Genomic DNA, 20,338 nt, shown 5'->3' on the forward strand with positions numbered 1-20,338 from the left:
GTGAATGTGCATGTGCACCACTCACCAAGTATATAAGGGGAATACTTGTCTTGTTCCATCGGGTTCTACTTCATTAGCTCATGGCCAAGGGAAAGAACCTATATAGGGGGATTTTTATTTGACTCCAAATTTTGTAGGCTGGTCATATTCATCCAGTCAAAAAAGCTCATAAAACAGGTCCTAAAAAACCCCCAAAAAAATTGTTCCTTTTTTTTGGAGAGAGTAAATGAAACAAATACAAGTTCTCCATTTCAGGAAAGAAAAATAGACATTAGATGTAGGCAGTGGTTTAAAAAAAGGATCGGTGACCCGGATCGGGCACTCCAAAAACCCATTCGGATCGGTGAATCGACGATCCGGATCGAGAATCGACCTACTCGGTTGGATTAAGCTTTAAAACAAATCCAAAAAAATTATTAAAATTCATTATAAATGTTGTCTTTTTGGAATCCAATTAGAAATGAGGGTACTACATTGTTAACTTTCATTTTTTTCGTCAATTTGTGAGAATATTGAGATGTTCATTCCCTGTATAAACTTCTGTTAACTATTAAATTTACATCACACAAGAGAAAAATCATAGAATTATCATGGACGAAGTATATAATCGTACATGGACTACAATAAAGAGTAGACTAAATCAATAAAAAAATGGCCACTAAAATCTTGAAGTGGCGGAACCCTAATCCGTTAAAAAAACCCGAATTATTACAACTTAACTAACTATAATATTATATACTGAAATTAAAATTGTTGGTTTACATTTTATAATTATTTTATTATACAAATAATAACAAATCCAAAATATTTTATAATATCATTAAATTTAAAATGTATTATTGACAACGGTAAGAAAAATAGTACATTACATGATTTATAATGCAAAAATTAATAAATAAAATAAAAGATTTGATTATCAATATAGAATTTATTAAAATGTGTACCAATTTTCAAAATAACAGTTTAATTATTCAAAATTTTAAATTTTTAGATTTCTAGAATAAATTTAGTAAAAGAGATTGTTAGTAGAAAGAGAGAGATTTCAAATGGAATAAACCTGTGGTTTAAAAAACGGATATTGTTAGAACCTAACTATCTATAATATTATATCATTTATTCCTAGGGTGTATTAAGAAATACTTGTTGTATTTATAAATATCTTTTATTTTATTTGACAATAAATATTTGTTTTATTACCCTTTTTTTTTTGCTAAGAAAAATATGATACTTGTATTACTTTTTATTTTATTTTTTGACAAAAAAATTAAGAAGATGTTGTACTACATTTTTTTTTTTTTGTATTAACTTTTATTTTATTTTTGACGAGAAATACGTTATATTACTTTTTTTTTGACAAGAAAAATAAAGAGATGTATTATTTTTTTTTTACCAAAAATGCTTCTTGTATTACCTTCTATTTTTTTATTTTTTTTCTTTTATTTTTTTACAACATGATTTTTTTTCTTCTATTTTTTATTTTTTTCCTTTTATTTTTTAACAACATGATTTTTTTTCTTTTACGTTTTTTAAAAATAAAAATAAAGCTCCAAAGGGGCACAGTGGGTGATAATCTTGAATTGCGGATGGGAGGAATTGATGGTGGGAAGCGAGGGCCAAAATCCGTAGAGCTAACCTCCTCCACCAATTCGTCACATTATGCTTTCGATGCTATAATAAATATATACATTCTATTAGCTACGCAACTCTAATTTTCTCCCACATCGAAGGGCGTGAGCACTAAGAAGCTCTATAAATAAGAATGCAATAGATTTATATCGTGCATGTAGAGGCACGGGGGCGATGTGTCACACGTTATTGTGGCTTGGCACGCGTGAGGTGGGCCTGCCACGTGTCTGCTCACTAGAGAACCTGGCGAGTCTACTATTGAGAAGTGGGGATATTTTACCGATTTACTGTTGTAAATCGGCAGGAATCGGTGATTCCTCTCTACACTCGCCCGGTTTCCGATATTGCGTAGGAATTGGCACGGGCAAGCTGATTCTCGTGTCGACCCGGGAGATTCCGGGTCGACGCGTCGATTTTTAAACCACTGGATGTAGGCCTTAAGGGTATTTGTCTGACCCAAATTTTTGTAGATGTCTTCTTCACCAGTTGAACAAATTATTTAAATTAATGTAATTTGAGTTCTATATATATATATATATATATATATATATATATATATATATATATATATATATATATAGATATATATATTCTATATTCATCTATAGTGTATTCATAGACTTCGACTGTTGAGGGTTCTGCCACAAGAATTCTCATTTTTGCTTGATGTACACCCTTGATACATATAGTAGTGGTCTTTGACGAAGCTTTAGCTTCTCTTGGAGATTGACGCTTATTGCATAGGAGAGTTCACACTATTTTGAAATAGTCAAAATCAAGCTTCTACAAGTCTCCTCTAGATTATATACTTAACAAAATACCGAAAATCCCTTGGACTTGCATACAAAAAATTAGAAGTTTTGAGGACATAAACTAAAAAGGGCGAACAAAATAGCATTGTAAGGATAAATATCCTTAGAATTATCCAGAGGCTGTTACGTCTGCCCCCGACATGCTTTCTGTTTCCTCAATGATAATCCTTCTGTGTTAACATTTTAAGGACGCATTCTGCCTACAAAAACCATGCGATATCACTGGCAGCTGATGCAATATTTGTTCTAGTACCAAACGTATGGAATTTTTTCATGGTTAGCAGATTGCATAATGGGAATAAATCTTTGGGCAACAAAATCAGTATTTGTTCAGTTTTGGTCCAAAAAATAAAAGACTATTAATTCAGATTTGCCTCAATTTGTATGGGACGATTATCAAAAATTCTTTATTATCATTTGTTCTTCAAAGGGTATGGGCTTAGGAGATTATGCCATGCTATTTTCTGTTTCCCAGCTTGCTGGTATCTTTAGTGAGTCCCTCTCAGGAGACTCAAATAGCTGCTTGATTCTGGTCTTCAATGCTTTGACATGCACATTGTGTTGATGGGGATGGCTAGAGATAAATTTGGTGCAATTTATTCAAGTGTTCTGCTTTAGATATTGGTCTATTGATATGGTGTTAATGTCTGTCATTATCTGTGTCATCTCTATAAATAGTCGTGCTGCATTCTAGTTATATATCTTATTTGTACTCTATAAGATTCCTCCAAGCTTCCTCTGTCCCAGGTGAGTTGATGTAAGTGTTACTTCGAAAAAACAAATTTGATTTAAATGGCATTATTTCTTTTTCTCGTAAGGGTTGATATATTTGACTGACGTTTTACTTTGCTTGTACTTCTCTTTCAATGCAATCAGACATGAGGGTTCTGGAGCACTTAAAAATTGATGTGAAATGCTAACTCTTAATTGTCAAATATTCCCTCAAAAAAGAATCTAACTCCCAATAAGTATTGAGTTTCTCTTATCAGAATTTTTGTTGAGAAACTACTATAAAAGCAAAATAACTTATGGGAAATTTTTGTATCGTTGGTAGATAACACGTAGGGATGAGGAGGTGGCCCCTTTTATTGTTGATATAAAACGAAATTACATATTCGGTGGAATATGCAGTGTTGCTGCCAATGCATCAATTAAGGTCAGCTTGTATGTTTTTGTTGCAGATTTTGGTAGATTTGATGTGACCATCCTATTTTTTATCTACATAGTACACCAGGTAGGCTCACATTGAAAAATGCCTTTGTGTCTTGGCATTTTCAGGCTTTAGCTGAGATGAAATCCATTAACCTTTTTGGAGTTCAGCAGATCTGCCGGAATTCTATAGCATTGGAACAGGTTTGTGCTATTTCTAGAGATTTTCTTTTGCCATTCTGTGTCATTTGAGATGATACTGAAGGAAAATTTTTCTGTTATATAGATCTAAAAAATTATCATAAACCCCAGTGCTTGCAACAAGTACTCCTTAGATTTGTGGTCAGTGTGTTTCCAAATGTTGCAAAGGAGGTGCTTGTTGTACTCTACTGGATGTAGTCTGTTATATAAGCATTTCCGATCTCTTGAGTGGCTTGCCCTCGAGATTTAATGTGTTGCAAGCTCAAATTATTGACTAGTACACAAACAGTAAGCTCTGATATCTCTGATGGCTGATTTATGATAAATAGCTATCGATAAACTGTATGATGTCCTAATATTGGAATACTGCCTTTAGGCACTGCAAAAAATATTTTGGAAGTTGCCTTTATGGATGAACTATCTAATATAGTAGCCAGCTGCTTATTTAAATTGTTGGAAAAATGTGGGACTTCTCAGTTGCAACTATTTCATAGCTGGATCCCATGGATGTAAGACTGGAATGGTGCACATATGATAATAATTGGTTGCTTTGGTAGATGACATGATCATCCTGAATTGGCCTCAATATGAACTCGTTTGTTAACATATTCCTCCTCATGTAGACTCGGACTAGTCGCTGAGTCCAATTTTAGCTGAATTCGACATTGTTAATTCAGTTTCGTTCTTCGAATTCAAGCATGAAACATTGATGCAGGAAGGAAAGGTGGGAAATTGAACCCACCCTTTCTTGAACCTTAAACAAGTAAACTCAGCAATAATAGAGAAAAAAGATGGTTGTAAATCAAGCCAAGAGAAGAACTTTCTTCTTTCATAAAATAAAATTCATTCTCATAATAAAGGGTTGTACCCGGTGCTAGTCCCACCTAAGTAGGGTCCTGGAAGGGGTTGGGCTGGAAACGGTCCTAGCCTTTTGCTTATGCACAAAGTGGCTGCTCTCAGGACTCGAACTCACGCTCTTGTGCTGGCTACCCGAGCTTTTTACCGTCACACCAAGTGACGGCCCCAAAATTCATTCTCATAACGCTTCTCCCAAAATGTGACATCCAACTTTTTATAAGCCTATGAAACCCTAAATTAACTTGAAAGTCAAGTAAACAATTAGGACTCAAAAATGCTGCTAAACGATACTAAAATTCCAAAAATACCCTTGTGAACAGACATGTGAATAGTACACATGAACAGTATCCATAAACATTAACTATGAACAGTACCATTAATAGTACTCGTGAATAGAAAATAAAGAAAATATAAAGAAATCTAGAATTAAAAAAAACTTAAAAATTCTAATAATAAACCCTAAAACTAAAATCAAAATATACATCTTTTAAAATTGAATAAAAGCGCCTACTGAACTTATTAACAAGCACCACCACATCCTCCTTTGCCTGGGTGACCCGCTCCATCGAGAGTCCAAATAAATTCCTGATCAGATCTATAGGATTTTGAGCTACTAGTGGTTTTGTGGCTTGCAGTGAACCTCCTCAACTTTTGTGTCCAGTTCCTGATCAAAGTTAGCTCGGCCCTTCCAGCTTATAAAAAATAAGAATAATTTTGCACTCCATAGAACATATCTTAAAATATCCCCAAATTGGAGAATGATGAGTATAAACCTGGGTGAAAATATAATCTTAGTGATATGTATTTATAGTGACCGGTTGGGGAAGCTTTCCCCTTGTTTGAGATGCAAGCAAGACACCTTTTGGGCAAGTACATTGGGATTCCCTTATTTGTGGGAAAGGCAAAGAAAATTCTATGGGACCTGGTGACAAAACAATTAGTCAATGAAAGTTGGCACATTGATTCACATTTCTCCTTAACATGTGAGGGAACCCTGAGTAATATATCTTGGTAGGGGTCCCTCAAATCCCCATTGTTGTTGCTTGTACATTGGAGACATAATGTTGCATTAAGCTGTTGCAGGATAAAAAATCTCATATTCTAAATGGAAGGATGTTTGTAAACCATAACTAGAGTGGGGCCTAGGAGATTAGGAACATAAGGAGAGAATTCAAAGCGTTGCCTGATAAGTGGCATTTGTGATTTGAAGTAGATAGAGAGTACATGGTTGAGGATTGTAGAGTGGAAATATGTTATTAACGTAGTGACAATTATCTTTTATAAATTCATTATTCGAGCAAAATCAATTTAATCTTTTTGTTATTATAATAATAAAATCATCATCCAAGTCTTATCTCAATTATTTGGAGTTGGCTACATGAATCTGGTTCCTCTATTCTTTTCTATCAAGGGTCATACTCTCAGTAAGACCAAAAGTTACCATATATTTTTTCACTATTTCTATTCATGTCCATTTGGGCCTTCCTCTTTCCTTTTTGGAGCCTTACACTTAAACCAAATTGCAGCTCAAAATTGGTGTTGTATTAGTTCTATGCCGCACATGGCCAGCCCACCTAAGTCTGGATTCTCTCATTTTATCGATTATTGAAGCCACATCTAACTTTCATTATATGTGTTTATTTCAAATTCTAGCCTTTCTGGTCTTGCCACTCATCCATCTCAATATCCTCATCTCAGATATGCTCATCTATGGTTATGTTGTTTCTTGACCGCCCAACATTCTTCCTCATAAAGCATGGTTGGAAGACTAGTTGTCCTGCTCTAATTTTATTTGTGTTATCTTCTTCAATCTCTCTACTCTCTTAAATATCGAACCTAGCTATCGGGAGCAACCTCTCGTATTTTTTGACCATCAATCTTAATTACTTCCTCATTTCTACTCCTATAATTATTAAATTTATATTCTATATATTTTGTCTTAGTCCGACTAATTTTAAAGGAAAAACATACAATGAGATTGTTTATCTTTAGTACAAAGTGGTCACAATTAATCTTGACCATTGGATGTGAAATTAGGTGGCTGCATTTATTGCATTGACCAAGTTCAAAGTTCAAAAGATTTTTTTCAAACTTTGTGACATATCCAAGCTATCAAATTTCACATCAGATGGTTATAAGTAATTGTGATATCCTTGTATCAAAGGTAAATGGTCTCATTGTATACAATCCCAATTTTAAAACCTTTAGATTCTAGAGAATCCACTCCAAAACATAGATATATGGGCTCAGCGTTGACCCCTGATGTAGGCCCATTGTCACTGAGAACTCACTTGTCTCTCCACTAGTTGTCCGCATACTGGTTAGTGCTCCCTCGTACATATATCTTGCTATATCAATGTAGCTATCATAGCTGATATAAGAACAACCGAATTCCGTTCTTTTGCATGTGTAATCGAATATATATTGTTTCAACAAAGTAAAAAAATACTGAACATGTGAACCTTCTGGTGAATCAGGTTTGAGGTTTTGATGTTGCCTTCAGATTTAAACAAAGTGTAGCTAGGGTTTGATTATCATGCAAAGAGAAAATTGGGTTTTGGAAAGAGAAACGAGTGCCTCTCTTTCGCTCTAGGGATTGGTCCGCGCTCTCTCTTTCGTTATACAATGAGGCTATCTCACATATGAATGTGAAGGGTTATGTGACCTTCGCCTTGTATAATTACTCAAGTCTAAATTATGTGACCTTCACCTTATATAATTACTCAAGTCTATTTATATAAGGCAAAGGTCACATAACCCTCAAATAGGGTCACTTCCCAAAAACAAGAAAATACTCAAGTAGGGCTCTATGACAAGAATGCCCTCAGCCTTTTGGGAAAATATGTACGCCCTTGGTAATAGGCACCTCCATGTAATATCTGGAATCTACCTCCATCAATATCCCATCAGTCCCAAGATCTCGTGACTCATACTGTGATGCTCCAGTGACCTGCCACTTTAATTCCACCTCTTTACCCCACCTTTGCCATTGCCAATTCGACAAAATACGAGGGATGTTTCTTCAATGCATTAGTGCATGTATACACTATTTGATTTGCCCCTAAACGTGATTTTCAGGAATTCCTAAGTTGCCTCAGGAGAAGCAGCAATCTTGACAGTACAAATACCAGAAAGTCTAGAAGCTAAAAAATAGCCAAATATAAAAAATATCGCTGGTATTACGAAACTGTGGAAACAAAATCCTTAAAATCTCAGAAAAAACACGAGAAATGGGAGAAAACATTTAAAACAAAACTCAAAGTTTTTTGCCACCGTGATAAAATTACAAGAATAGTCATTTGTCTAAAACATATGTTTTTTCTTTCATGGGTATAACGAACTCGACTCTTCATGGAAACCACCCATATACCTTCATACTTAAAAGTCATATGATTCAGGCCTGTTTCCAGACTGAGCACATTATCCAAGCAAGCAGCTGACACTGCTTCTTCTGTAGTCTCAATTTGACGAATCCCAACAGTCCAAACTCCCTATTACCCAAGACTCGTGTCCATATCTCTATAATGTTTACATGCTTCTCGTGCATGGAACCAAATTAATAGCTTACCTTCTTGCTAGACACCCAAGCATGATTGTAAAAATAATAGCATGCACATTGGTGGCTGGGACTGTATATAATACACCAATGAGAACCTCTTACCAAGAATAGCCTCCCACTCTAACCCAAGGTCAAATCTCTCCTCGTGAGTAGCAGTCATCATGCGATCGAGTCCCATGTTCATAGAGAGGGATCCACTAGTGCCTCATAGCATCATATCATGTGGGGTCGACTGTGGAGAGCTGTCAACTACCATATCCCATGGTCACCTTCTCTCAAAAAAAAACTACAATATCCCATGGTCTGAAGAGATCATGCTAAACTCCATATGTATTGGTCGTTCCCTGTGGCCCCTCTGTATACCAGTAACCGGTTCAGGAACGTCTATACATAACCTTGGGAATGAAAAATGCATGCATTTATGCATTTATAGCAAGCTAACAGGATGGAAACAATTTTTATCATAATTGGTATCAATTGGTTCAATGTCTGCGTACATAGCAGATAATGCAAAGGAAAAACTAGAATCAAGTGACCAGATTGTACTTCATTATCTTTGTAATGGAATGAATTAGATTGTAGGATGTGTTTGAATAGAATGGATGAAATTATGAATGAGAGTGTCCGCGGAATGAAATGGATGGAAGATTTTGCTGGAATATTCTTTTTTTACTTTATTTCCCATCATGTCTTTGACAAAGAGGAGCAAATTAATTTGCACTCAATAGGAATTGATCGTCAAAGTACTTCTATTTTCTATTTCAGCTTATTTTTAAGTTCCATTTGTTTTGGATAAAAATTAGATGGTTAACTGCTTTAAAACGAATGATGATTAAGTTTAGTCCGTTTTTTTTTTGGGGGTGGGTGGGTGGGTGGGGAGGGGGGGATTTATGTTTTTCCCCTGATAATTGAGGAAATCGATATTGTTTCTGATAAAAGAGAATAAATCAGATTCTAAGCAGACCTGTAACAGAAATATCAAAATTTTCATGCTCTTTGAACTGTTTAAAATTCTCTGTCCCAATATAATGGAAGGGAATCTGTTTTACTTTTGGCTGTCTGATTTATGTAATGAGTAATGATCCTATGAGACCCTACCGCACCCATGTGTGCAGGACCCCAAAGGATCACCATTAAATTTGGCACAGATCTCTAGAAAAGTCAAGTCCCACATCATGTGATAACTTTTCTAGAGATCTGTGTCATATTTAATGGTGATCCTTTGGGGTCCTACACACATGGGTTGGGAGGGGCTCATAGGATCATTACTCTTATGTAATTGCATGTGTTCATAGCATCATATATTTTTTTCATATTTGTTTTATTTTTCTTGTGATTCACTTTTCCCTGTTTCTGGCCATGTTTTTGATTTCTCACATGACCAAGTTCACAACAGAGAAGCGGAAGAAAAACTAGAATTAAATACCTTTGAAGACAAAATTTCCAAGGGAGACTTTCCCTCTTTTCATTGTTCATATGCCTGCTTCATGTGTTACTTTTGGGCACTCCTTGATATATCTGTAGTGGCGTTTGTTATGATGGCTGGACTTGATGGAGGCTGGACGTCAGGGTCAATTGGTTGAAGGACAAAATCTTTTGTAAGATGTGCCATTTATCCATTTTATGTAGAACCTGGATGAGAGGATCAGACATATTCTTCTAGCGAGGAAGTTGAGGGAGAGAAGTAGCAATGACTAGATATACTCCACCCCAGCGCATTAAAGTCTGGAGAGTTAAAAGCCTGAGATAGTAGTTTGAAATTATAGTATGTGACGTGTAGATGAGCCTCCTCCTAATGTGATCACAAGATGAAATCCTCGTATTACAATTTCACAGCCTCTTATTTAGGAATTTGGGACTCGGGTGAAATCCTCAGGTGTAGTGGTAGCATGAGGAAGGTTCACGACAACCTAAGATTCCATATAGAAGATGCTCTGTCATTCTTCATTGATGCAGGAAAATTTTAGGAAACAGTAAAATAAGTAAGAAACAAAGCCAAACGCAAGCATAATTCAAAGAAAGCTAGGGTTTTTTCTTCATACCCCAAGCTAGAGTTCCAAAAGCCTAAGTTCTCTCTTTCAATTTCTAAAAATCATGTGGAATTAACTCCCTAAACGCCCCACACATATCTTATATAATTTAGTGTTCCAAGTACAAAGTGTCCAAACAAATAATACATTGACCCATATATCCTAACTTAAAATTCATAGTAACGGTTTTAATCCTATGAACAGTACCCGTGAACAATACTCATGAATAGTACTCATGAAATAAATAAATAGTATCAACTTGCGTAACAGTTAGCCTCTCTGTTTCTCTCCTTGTTGTACTCCTTTTTTATAATATATAATAGTTAACATTATAAAAAAAGCTTGCGTAATATAGAAAAACCTAGCGGGATGTCTCCCACATATAGGTCTTCCATTACTTTCTTCTTCATTCGATTCTGTACATGGAGCACAGAGGTGAAAAAGGTGGTACTTAAGTTCTTCTTCAAAATTATGCTCCCGTCAATGCTATTGTGTGTCGAGCCGATCTCTGCAGTTTGAGACATTATAATTCCGCTCCCAGTTTGAGGCGGACTTTGATTTGCGTCATTCCCCTTAAAAATCCTCACAATTTGAATCTATTCCTATAGATTCCTCTTCGTTTAGGTCAGGTTGTTGTTTTCGTTTGTAAAACAGCCGTGTAACTCTCACCATCAAGTTGTTGATTTCATTGCGTAATTGGATTAGATTGGCATCCTTTCGGCAAAGACCTCCACAACCAACCATCGGAATCTCTAACCGTCTTCGAACCGAGCTCTGATACCATTTGATGTGGGAAAAAAAGTTGGGAAATAGAATGCACTTTTTTCTGTACCTCGAACAAGTAAAATCAGCAATTATAGAGAAAAATTGCAGCTGTGAATCAAGCCAGGAGAACTTTCTTCTTTCATAAAATAAAATTCATTGCCATACATGACATGAGCATCCCAAAATATGACATCTAAGCTTTTATAAGTCTATAAAACCCTAAAATTAACTTGAGATCTAAGTAACATTTAAGACTTGAAAATATCCCTAAGCATTACTAAAATTCTAGAAGTACCCTTGTGAGCATGTTATAACTATAACATGCACAGAAACAGTGAATTAGTACCTATGAATAGTTATCGATGAATAGTAAATAAAAATATAAAAAACGGTTGTATTAGGGTACTCATACATATGAATATTTCCTTAATATACTCAACTGTTTTGGACACTCATATACCCCTGTTTGGTAATACAAAATTTTTTAAGGGTATTTTTGGTCATTGGAAGGGGTAGAATAGATATTTCTATAAGAAACTAGTTGCGCATTTATTTGTGGTTAAGAAGCAATCATTGCTCTATGTGGGTGATGTTATGATGATGTCATCCTCCACTGTAGTTAATAAATATTTTTCTTTCTATCAAGAATTTCAATTTTATTGTTAATTAATAACCTAAAATAGCCCTAGACAAAAAAGTTACTACATGGTGGGGTAAGAGTACTGAGTGTCCAAAAATGTTGAGTACATTAAAGAAATATTCATATGTATGAGTACCATAGTATATAACCCCATAAAAAAAACCATATAATCCCCAAAAAAAACTTAAAAAACCCTAGAAACAAACCCCAAAACTAAAGTAAAAATATACATCCTTTAAAATTAAACAAATATTTAAAAATAAGAATAATTTTGTTCTCCCTCAAAAAGGCCTCCAACTTGTAAAACCATTCGAATTTTAAGGCCGCTAGAAAAATCTTGTCGATTTCATGTATGCTTTCTCAGGTCTAAGCTAGTGCACCCTCCAAATGTCTTTCATTTTTTATTTTTCCATGTTTATTTTGATTTGTGATCTCATCGAATATGAAAACAATTCTCTGCTTTTTTATCCTTTGCACAATATATCTTAAGTTCCCTGTGAGAGATCTGATTTGTGGAATGATGCCTGATACGAGGCGTATGGATCCCATATTAGGCTTTCATTCATGGCTTTAACCCGAGACTATAAAGCTGCACACAAGTTTCAAGTATCACGTCTTGCTCTTATACCATGATAAATCCTTATACAGTATGAGGAAATGAGTTTCTGTAAATGTGGTTTATCCTAAAGCATAAATATGTCTAGTTTGATAGAATAAGTCTGGAGTCCTCATGTAGAATTGAATAATGAGAGACTATTAAGAGTGAAATGCATTTGGGGAATGTAGGAAGCGGAAACAAGTTCATATTACAAGAATGACCAATGATGCCCCTTGACCTTCTACATGTGCTCTCTCAAATAACCCCCTCCTCACACACCCATGAGAATAGCTGCACATCAGCTAATAGATTGCACCCGTAATGGTACTTGGGGAAATTTTTCAAAATACTTATAAAGGATGAACGATCTAAACATTTTACCCATGACTTTTGATATAATTTTAGAATACCTATAAAAGAACACATGGTCCTGAGTTGGAATAGTTGCAAATGGGTAAAATGTTGAATAGTTCTTCTGTTATAGTGTTTTGAAAAATTTCCTTTATATTAATATAACTCTGGTTCTATAGGGAAAAATGTTTGGACCTTGGTTGGATTGTTTTTTTGTCTATTACCTTTCATCTCTCAAATTAATTGATAGTTACGGTTTCATCTCAACTCCCGCTTTGCATCTGAATAGAGCACAGTGCATGCCTCTGGCGATTATCTCTTTTGTAATCAATTTCTAATAGAAATTGTTATTCCAGGCATTGGCTGCAATCCCATCAATTGATAGTGAGGCTGTTCAACAAAGATTAGACCGTATCCGGACTTACTATGAACTCTTAAATCTGCCATTTGAGGTTTGAAATTCATTCCCGTAGCAGACATATTACTTACTGCTCATTGTGTTACTTACTGCTGATTTTTAATTCTTTTCTGTATCTTGTATGTGCAGGCGTTGCTAGCTTTCATTGCAGAACATGAATATTTATTTACTGCCTCAGAGTATGTAGTTGTTTCCTCAGCTCTGTTTCATACTCTTGGTCTGACCTAAGCAAGAAGCATTCATGGACAAAATCTTCTAACTCTTTTGGTCGATTTAATAGGTATTCTAGTCTATTGAAGGTCGAAGTTCCAGGTAGGGAAATACCTGATGATGCAATGGAGAGGATCAATGAGATATTGGTTCATTGATCTCTCAATCCAAAGGATGAAGGGCAACTTCTAGGAATGGAGATAATGCACTTCCAAGGATGACACTGGAGTTTAGGTAAAATCTCGAAATCATGTAATTTTATGGACTCAAAAATTAAGGATATCTATTTTTGTATTTGTGCGTGCCCGATTTTGTATGCTGCCAGATTATTCATATTTGAGTTGCAATAAAAATTTTATCTGTTGTAAATTGTTTTTTGGCATGGTAATTTTTATGAGTCAAGTGTGACATTTTTTCCCTTTGTAAATTGTCCCAAAACAACTAGTTATTTTGGGCTTCCTTGGACAAGGTTTTTATTGTGCATTAGAAAGAGAATAGGCCCCCCCAATTGACTTGTGAATGACTAAAATTGTATTGTACAATTTCGTGGTACTGGGAAAAATTATTCTTAATTTAAGTTTTTATTCAATTTTAAAGGTTGTATATTTTAATTTTAAATTTAAGGTTTATTTTTTTTTGGTTTTAAGTTTTTTTATGGTATTCTAGGGTGTTATATTTTTTAGGATTTCTAGGAGAGGTACTTAAGAATGTTTATGAAATATCTTATTTATTAGATATAAAATTGTTATTTCCGATTTTACTTTAAGTCAGGACTGTTTTGGTCATTTTTCTTGTGGTTGGATTGACTTTGTAATTGATTATTGAATAAAGGGTAGTGTGTGGATCCTATGGGGAGATCACGTGATTTTTTTATTTTTTATTTTCAAAGAGAGAATCGACAAGAGAGAGGAAGCTTTTATTCTTGCGTTAGGGTTTGAGGAAGAAACACTAAAAAATGAATGCCATTATGAATATAATATTATTAGAGTCATACCCTAGGTTTCCGTGGTTCTCTATTGCCCTTTTGTTCTCCGTAGTTCTCTATATGGGTTCGGGACAGGAATCTCTCTCTCCATATTTCTCTGAGTTAGGGACATGAATCTCTCTCTCTCATGTATGTCCATCTATGTCCTGAACTAACTGCATAATTTAGAAAAATAATTTTTTTCGGTGACATCTATGTCCCTACCTCTCGCTCGTGTAAAATCTGATGAAAATTACTTGTTGTACAGAGAATACTGGGTTTGTTGGGCTCTGTTTGCATCCATCCCTACCACGTGTAGGGCTGCAACGGGTCGGGCCATTCTGGCCCTAGTCCCCAAAGGGCCGGCTTGGCCCTAACCAGGGTAAAGAGGCTTTGGCCCAAGCCGGCCGCTCTATGAGGGCGGGAATACGGCTCAACCATTTCCCCAGCTTGAGTCTCGTTCAAACCACATGCAATCCCATCTCCAGCTGAGGCCACTCGATCAATCTCATCAAGGTGTATACGTTTTTCATTCATTCCTCTTTCTAATAGAGTAGTGAGTTTGGGAGAGAAATCCATACTTCATAGATATAATCAAGGGAGAAATCGAGGGCTGGCCAAATAAAATCAACAAAAAGAACCTAAAAAGAAAAAATTGAGGGTCAAGCAGGCTGAAATTGGGCTGGTCTTGAGCCTGGCTCTGACCTCGGGTGTGGCCCAAACCCTAGTTTTATAGGCTGAGCCACCCGGCCCATTGCCACCCCCATCCGCGCGCTATTGTGGGTCCTGACCTTTATCCGAGTGTTGTGTGAAATGGCATTCCGCATTACAATGAGAATGAGATTGTGCGTCCCAAATCATCAATCATCGACTACAAACACCATCTAATAATGCATTGCCTTCCCAAGTGCATTTCAAAAGTGTTCCCAAACATCAGCATTATAAACTTATCCTTTTACTAAGATTTGGCAAGAGTGATCTTTTTTTTATTTTTATTTTTATAAGAAACTTATTATTAATCAATCAACATGTTACAATAAGATTATAAAATTCCATTTAACATCATCAGTAATGGGTTGACCAACCCAGGAAGTGAAGCCCTTTTCTTGGCTAACTCATCTGCCAACGCATTAGTTTCTTAGTAGAAATGATAAAACGATACTCTCAAGACAACAACTAGATCCATAATTTGTAACCAACATTTTCTCAGTTTCCATGACAACAGCTAGATCCATAATCTATAACCAACATTTCCTCAGTTTCCGAGGAACGTTTTGCACCAGTAAGTCCCCAGGTGCCAGCATTTTATCCTTTAGAAACCTAAAACCTTGTAGCAAAGTAGCTATTTCAGCCCATTAACAGACACGTCGGCCCGCCCGCATAGCAAAAAACAACATTCACTCACCAATCTCTCACTACTCCGCCATAAAGGCTTAGTCTGTGCTTGGGCTTGGGCACCTGTTTGTAAACCACAAGTATTTTGACACAAATATGCAAACAGGACATGATGGTTTTTCATAATATCCAGATCGTCTAGCCCCAAAATCACTTAAGGAAATGTGGAAAGTCTTAGTATCACTTTTATTCAATTCCAGATAAAATAAAAATGCCTCGAGCTTCTAAAACCCGAAGGCCCTATCGGAAACCGGATGGTTCCTGCAAGGAACTAGCCGATCCGGCCGGGTTTTTACTATTAATTTTTGGATTTTTGTCAATTCTTTTATTTTTTTTATTGGCCGATTCTCTTGATCAGATTGCCAATCCAGATTGGCGACTCCAACCTAGATCGGATTCCTACGCTTTTAAACATTTCTATTGAACAACGACAAAAAATAAAGAAATAAAAATCAGATCGTAACCTATGTGCCTAAAAAAATAAAATCCCATGATTTAACGTAGATGGAACATTTGGAAAGTAGGATCTGGGTGTTGAAGATCCTCAAAATCCATTTTTTCAATATAGTCCTCAGGCAATTATCAAGTGGGTTAAAAGAAAAGGGCAAGCTTTATATGCTTCCCCTATAGCATAAAACTTGCATGTGTTCTTTTATCGAACCATCTATTTTGAATGGACAGCTGAGATGGCCCAATCACAATGTCATGTCTCTACACTATTTTATTTTAATTTTTTATATAAATTATTTTGACACCAAAATTTGGGCGTTCAGTCATCTCTTAAACTCACAATTATAAAAAAAAATATTATTAATGAAATAATTATATTTTCAAAGGTTATTTTGGTCATTATATTTTATTGAAAAATTCTTTTTAATATTTTTTTAGGTTTACCCCATTGAGAAGATGGCACGTACCAAATTTCATAAAACTTCAATTTGTAGAAAAAAACTAAAAATAAAATACTCTAAAGCATCATATCTATATCAAACGTTGGTGGCTCACTTGATCTAAATTGCACGACTGGAGGAGGTGGAAGCATATATCTTAGGGGAAGTATAGAAACCTTTCCCTAAAGAAAATCTCCTAGTAGGCCTTTTTCCTGAGGGAGTAAGTGTATAATAATGCTCGGGCTGGAGCATACTGTGCACGCTATTTTCTTTTCTATTAGAAAAAAGATCTCTTGGGTGACTAAGATGATTCGAGATTCTCATATTTAAAACGACCCCTGTACGAACATGTGCATCATAAAACTTTTGTATTTTGTGAAAGAAACTAGGACAATAAATGATCAAGTGGAAGAATCAAAGGCTAAGTACTTCCTAAGCTTTAAGAAAAGAAATTATCATCATGGAGTTGGGCCATATGTTAGAACACACTATTACGCTACTCCACCATCGATTTTGACTGGGCTTTCTTCTATATTTCACATTTTAACCCAAAAAATTATGGAAAAATATATAATGAGACCATTTATTTTTGGTCACAATAAATCTTGAACCTTGGATGTAAAATTAGATAGCTGCATTTATTTCATTGACCAAGCTCAAACTTTGTGCCACATTCAAGCTATCATATTTTAGATCAAATGGTTGTAAATAATTGTGACCTCCTTGTATCGAAAGTAAATAGTTTGATTGTATATAATTTCAAATATTACACGTTTCTTTTTCAACGCTCTCAAAATATTATGGAAAATGGTTTGATAGGGCTGCAACCCTATCAAAGTAAGTAAAGCCTCACCTCATAACTCACCCAAAATTACAATTCAAGCATGGAAAGCCTTTACATCGATCATCTCAACTTGAAGATTATGGTTGTGAAAAAAAAAAAGGATTTCAAGCTCTAAAAATAGTATATGTAACAAATTACCTAGACCGTCCATTGCACCCTAAAAATAAGTGTTCAGAGTTCCGCAAAATCTGTACCATTTTTTAGTTTTAAATTTTATTGTTGGTGTTAAAAATTAATTTTAGAGCCTTAGACTGTCCATTTCACCCTAAAAATAAGTGCTCAACGATCCACAAAATCCGTACTATTTTTTTAGTTTCAAATTTTATAGTTGGTGTTAAAATTTAATTTTAGAGCCATGGAGATTTATTTATCTGAAAGTGCTTTTCAGGATTTGAGGTGAGGCTTTAGTTTGTTGTCATAAAGCCTAGGTTTTATAGAAACTTCACCCAAATATTATATGCTTATTCAGGTACATGCTTATGCTCTCCCCGGTTAAACCCTTACACAAAAGATTATAGGCTTCAGCAGGCCAAATGGGTCCTTGAGAAGAAACGGGAATTCAAGAAGGGGGTGGGCGACCCCCTTCCAATTTAAAAAAGTGTACAAATTTAAAAATAAAAGATCCATAAAAAGTTGGAACTATGTGTTCCCCCTCAATAAAAAAAACAAAAAGAAAAAAAGAAAAAAAAAGTGGGAGTTTGACGTGGCTCGTTTGCCGGTTCTAGACCGTGCTGGTTCGCTAGTTCCTAGATATAATCGGCGGAGGGGAACCAGCTAATTCTCGATATATGCTAGGAGCCGGACTGGCCCAACCGATACCCAATCCGGATTGGGATTTCGATCTTGATTGATAATTTCTAAAACACTATATCAAGGTTTTAAAAATCACTTATTCATATGGGCCTCATGTTGTTCATTGTATATATTAAACTACTAACTACCCTAGCATTTTCTATTTGAGATGCACATCTCCCTACATTTTTCTTTTAATTTTATATAAAGATCTATTAGCAAAGAGACTCGCTTACTAGTAGTATGCTCAAACTTATGGAACATTTTCTCTATATAGTGAAATTGTGGCAGTATCAACTCCTTTTTTTTTTTCTCCCTATTTTGACACCTCGTATCATATCAGCCCCTCCCAAGTTCCTTATATCAAAATTAGATGCTAGGAAACTTCTAGTTTCCTCTACAATTTTCAGATTAGGGCAAAAAATTAGTATATCATTTGCATGACATATTATGACATAAAGAATATATTTGTTAACTATACACATATTCATCAGCCTCATTTCTCTTGAAAGCATATAACATCAATACATTGTCAAAATTCTTATGACATTGTATAGAATCCATCTCGTTATTAATAACTTTCGTCCAAAATGTAGCATAAGGAGACGCCAAGGTTTCCACTTAATGAGGAAGGGGTCTTGGGGCTATTGGTATTGTATTAAATACCTTATTAAATCATTATTATCTACAAGTTCTTTATCAATAGTGTGATCAATCTCATAACCAACTCTACTTGGTAGATTATTAGTTCTATTTGATTCACTTTTATAAGTGAGGTTTTCAAAAAATTCAGCATCTTTGGATTTCACTATTGTGTGAGAACATTTTTTAGATCACATATGTCATTATAGAAAAGCTATAATATCTCATAATTCATTTCCACTTAGGGGAAAAGGTTTTTTTGTTATTTTGACTTGCCCACAAATTTCACATTTTTCATTAGATAATTCATCATATTTAATATCAACCTTAATTTTACAAAATATTAATTGAAACAAAATTAACATTTCGTAATCTACCGTGCCAATAGATCACCTTAACTTTCATATATTTCTTATTGTTAAAATAAAGCAAGATCCAATCAGCATTATCTGTTTTTATTTGTAGTTGCATATTTCTCCTACCATTTTCCTGCGGTCTTTGTACAGGAAATAGCTTTATCCTTTCTTTGATAAATTGTTCATGAAATATATTTGTTTTAACAGAAGAAACAATGTTTTGGTTAACTTGATGTCGTGATCGTCAAATATTAGATAGGATAGGGGATTGTATCCCATTTACCTTTAGTATAAAGATCTCACAATTACTTGTAACGATCCGATGTAAAATCGGATGGCTTGGTGCGTCACAAAGTTCGAAAAAATTTCTTTAAAATTTTAAGCTTGGTCAATAAAATAAATACAGTCACCCAATTTCATATCCAGTAGTCAAGATTAATTGTGATCACCTTATATCAAAGGTAAATGGTCTCATTATATATTTTCCCATATGAGAGATCGTGGTCTATCTACATAGACGTGACAAAATATGGTCCCCACCTTGTGTGGGCTCAATAGTAGTCAATTTTCATGGGCGTCCTTTGGGGACTCCTGCCTTTCAAGAGGCACGGGGTGTGATGGAAGGATCACAATGGGACCATACTGTTTTCCTACACAAGACCATGTGGAAGTAATACAGCTAGTGTTATAGAATTGTAGGTACTGCTCCAGGGACTGACTATTCTTTTCTTTTTTTTTGAAATGTTTATAGGGACTTAGACTTCTCACACCCACTCCCAACGAAGTCCTTGTAGAGGGAGACTCAGTGAATGCTTTCAAGTGATTTAGAGGTAACAAAAGGAATCTTGATCTAGTAAGAACAAGCCATGTATATTTTATCTACGTTTATGGAGAGGCAAATGTTGATGCAGATGCAATGACAACGGAAAGAGTCTCCGGTGTAATTTTGATGGTTAATAGATTAAATTAGATGTTCGGATAGTTTGAGATTTTTATTTTTATTTTTATTTTTGGATAGTGTTTTTTTGGACTTTCATATTTCGAACTGATATAAGTTTTACCTACAGATACATGTTTAAGACAATAACAAAAAGTGAAACCCAAATAGATTTTGGCTTTAAATGGAGAATTGGATTTTTGGTTCTCTCTTCAACTCACTTTTTAATCCTCATGAATGGGTCTCTAATTAGTTTCTTTAAAGCTTATAAAGGACTGAGGCAGGGAGATCCACTTTCACC

The 20,338-nt window shown here is 35.1% G+C and overlaps 1 protein-coding gene and 1 long non-coding RNA gene across 4 annotated transcripts in view; both read left to right on the forward strand.

The window, feature by feature from the left end:
• The window catches only part of SEC8 (subunit of exocyst complex 8), an 85,253-nt gene extending 71,667 nt beyond the window's left edge, over positions 1-13,586 (forward strand). For all 3 annotated transcript variants that reach the window (XM_088850521.1, XM_088850520.1, XM_088850522.1), the window contains exons 23-27: positions 3,493-3,594; positions 3,717-3,791; positions 12,946-13,041; positions 13,137-13,186; positions 13,288-13,586. In XM_088850521.1, the coding sequence (XP_088706647.1) occupies positions 3,493-3,594; positions 3,717-3,791; positions 12,946-13,041; positions 13,137-13,186; positions 13,288-13,375 (411 nt within the window). In that variant the 3' untranslated portion in view covers positions 13,376-13,586. The remainder of the gene's footprint in view (positions 1-3,492; positions 3,595-3,716; positions 3,792-12,945; positions 13,042-13,136; positions 13,187-13,287) is intronic.
• An 863-nt stretch (positions 13,587-14,449) lies between these two features.
• On the forward strand, positions 14,450-20,078 carry LOC148780020 (uncharacterized). Its single transcript, XR_016043425.1, has 2 exons — positions 14,450-14,697; positions 19,852-20,078. It is a non-coding gene; the product is annotated as an uncharacterized LOC148780020 (long non-coding RNA).
• The last annotated feature ends 260 nt before the right edge of the window (positions 20,079-20,338 follow it).

Source organism: Amborella trichopoda, chromosome 10, assembly GCF_054954075.1.
Source record: "Amborella trichopoda isolate Santa Cruz 75 chromosome 10, AtrichopodaSantaCruz75HAP2 v2.0, whole genome shotgun sequence".
NCBI lineage: Eukaryota > Viridiplantae > Streptophyta > Magnoliopsida > Amborellales > Amborellaceae > Amborella > Amborella trichopoda.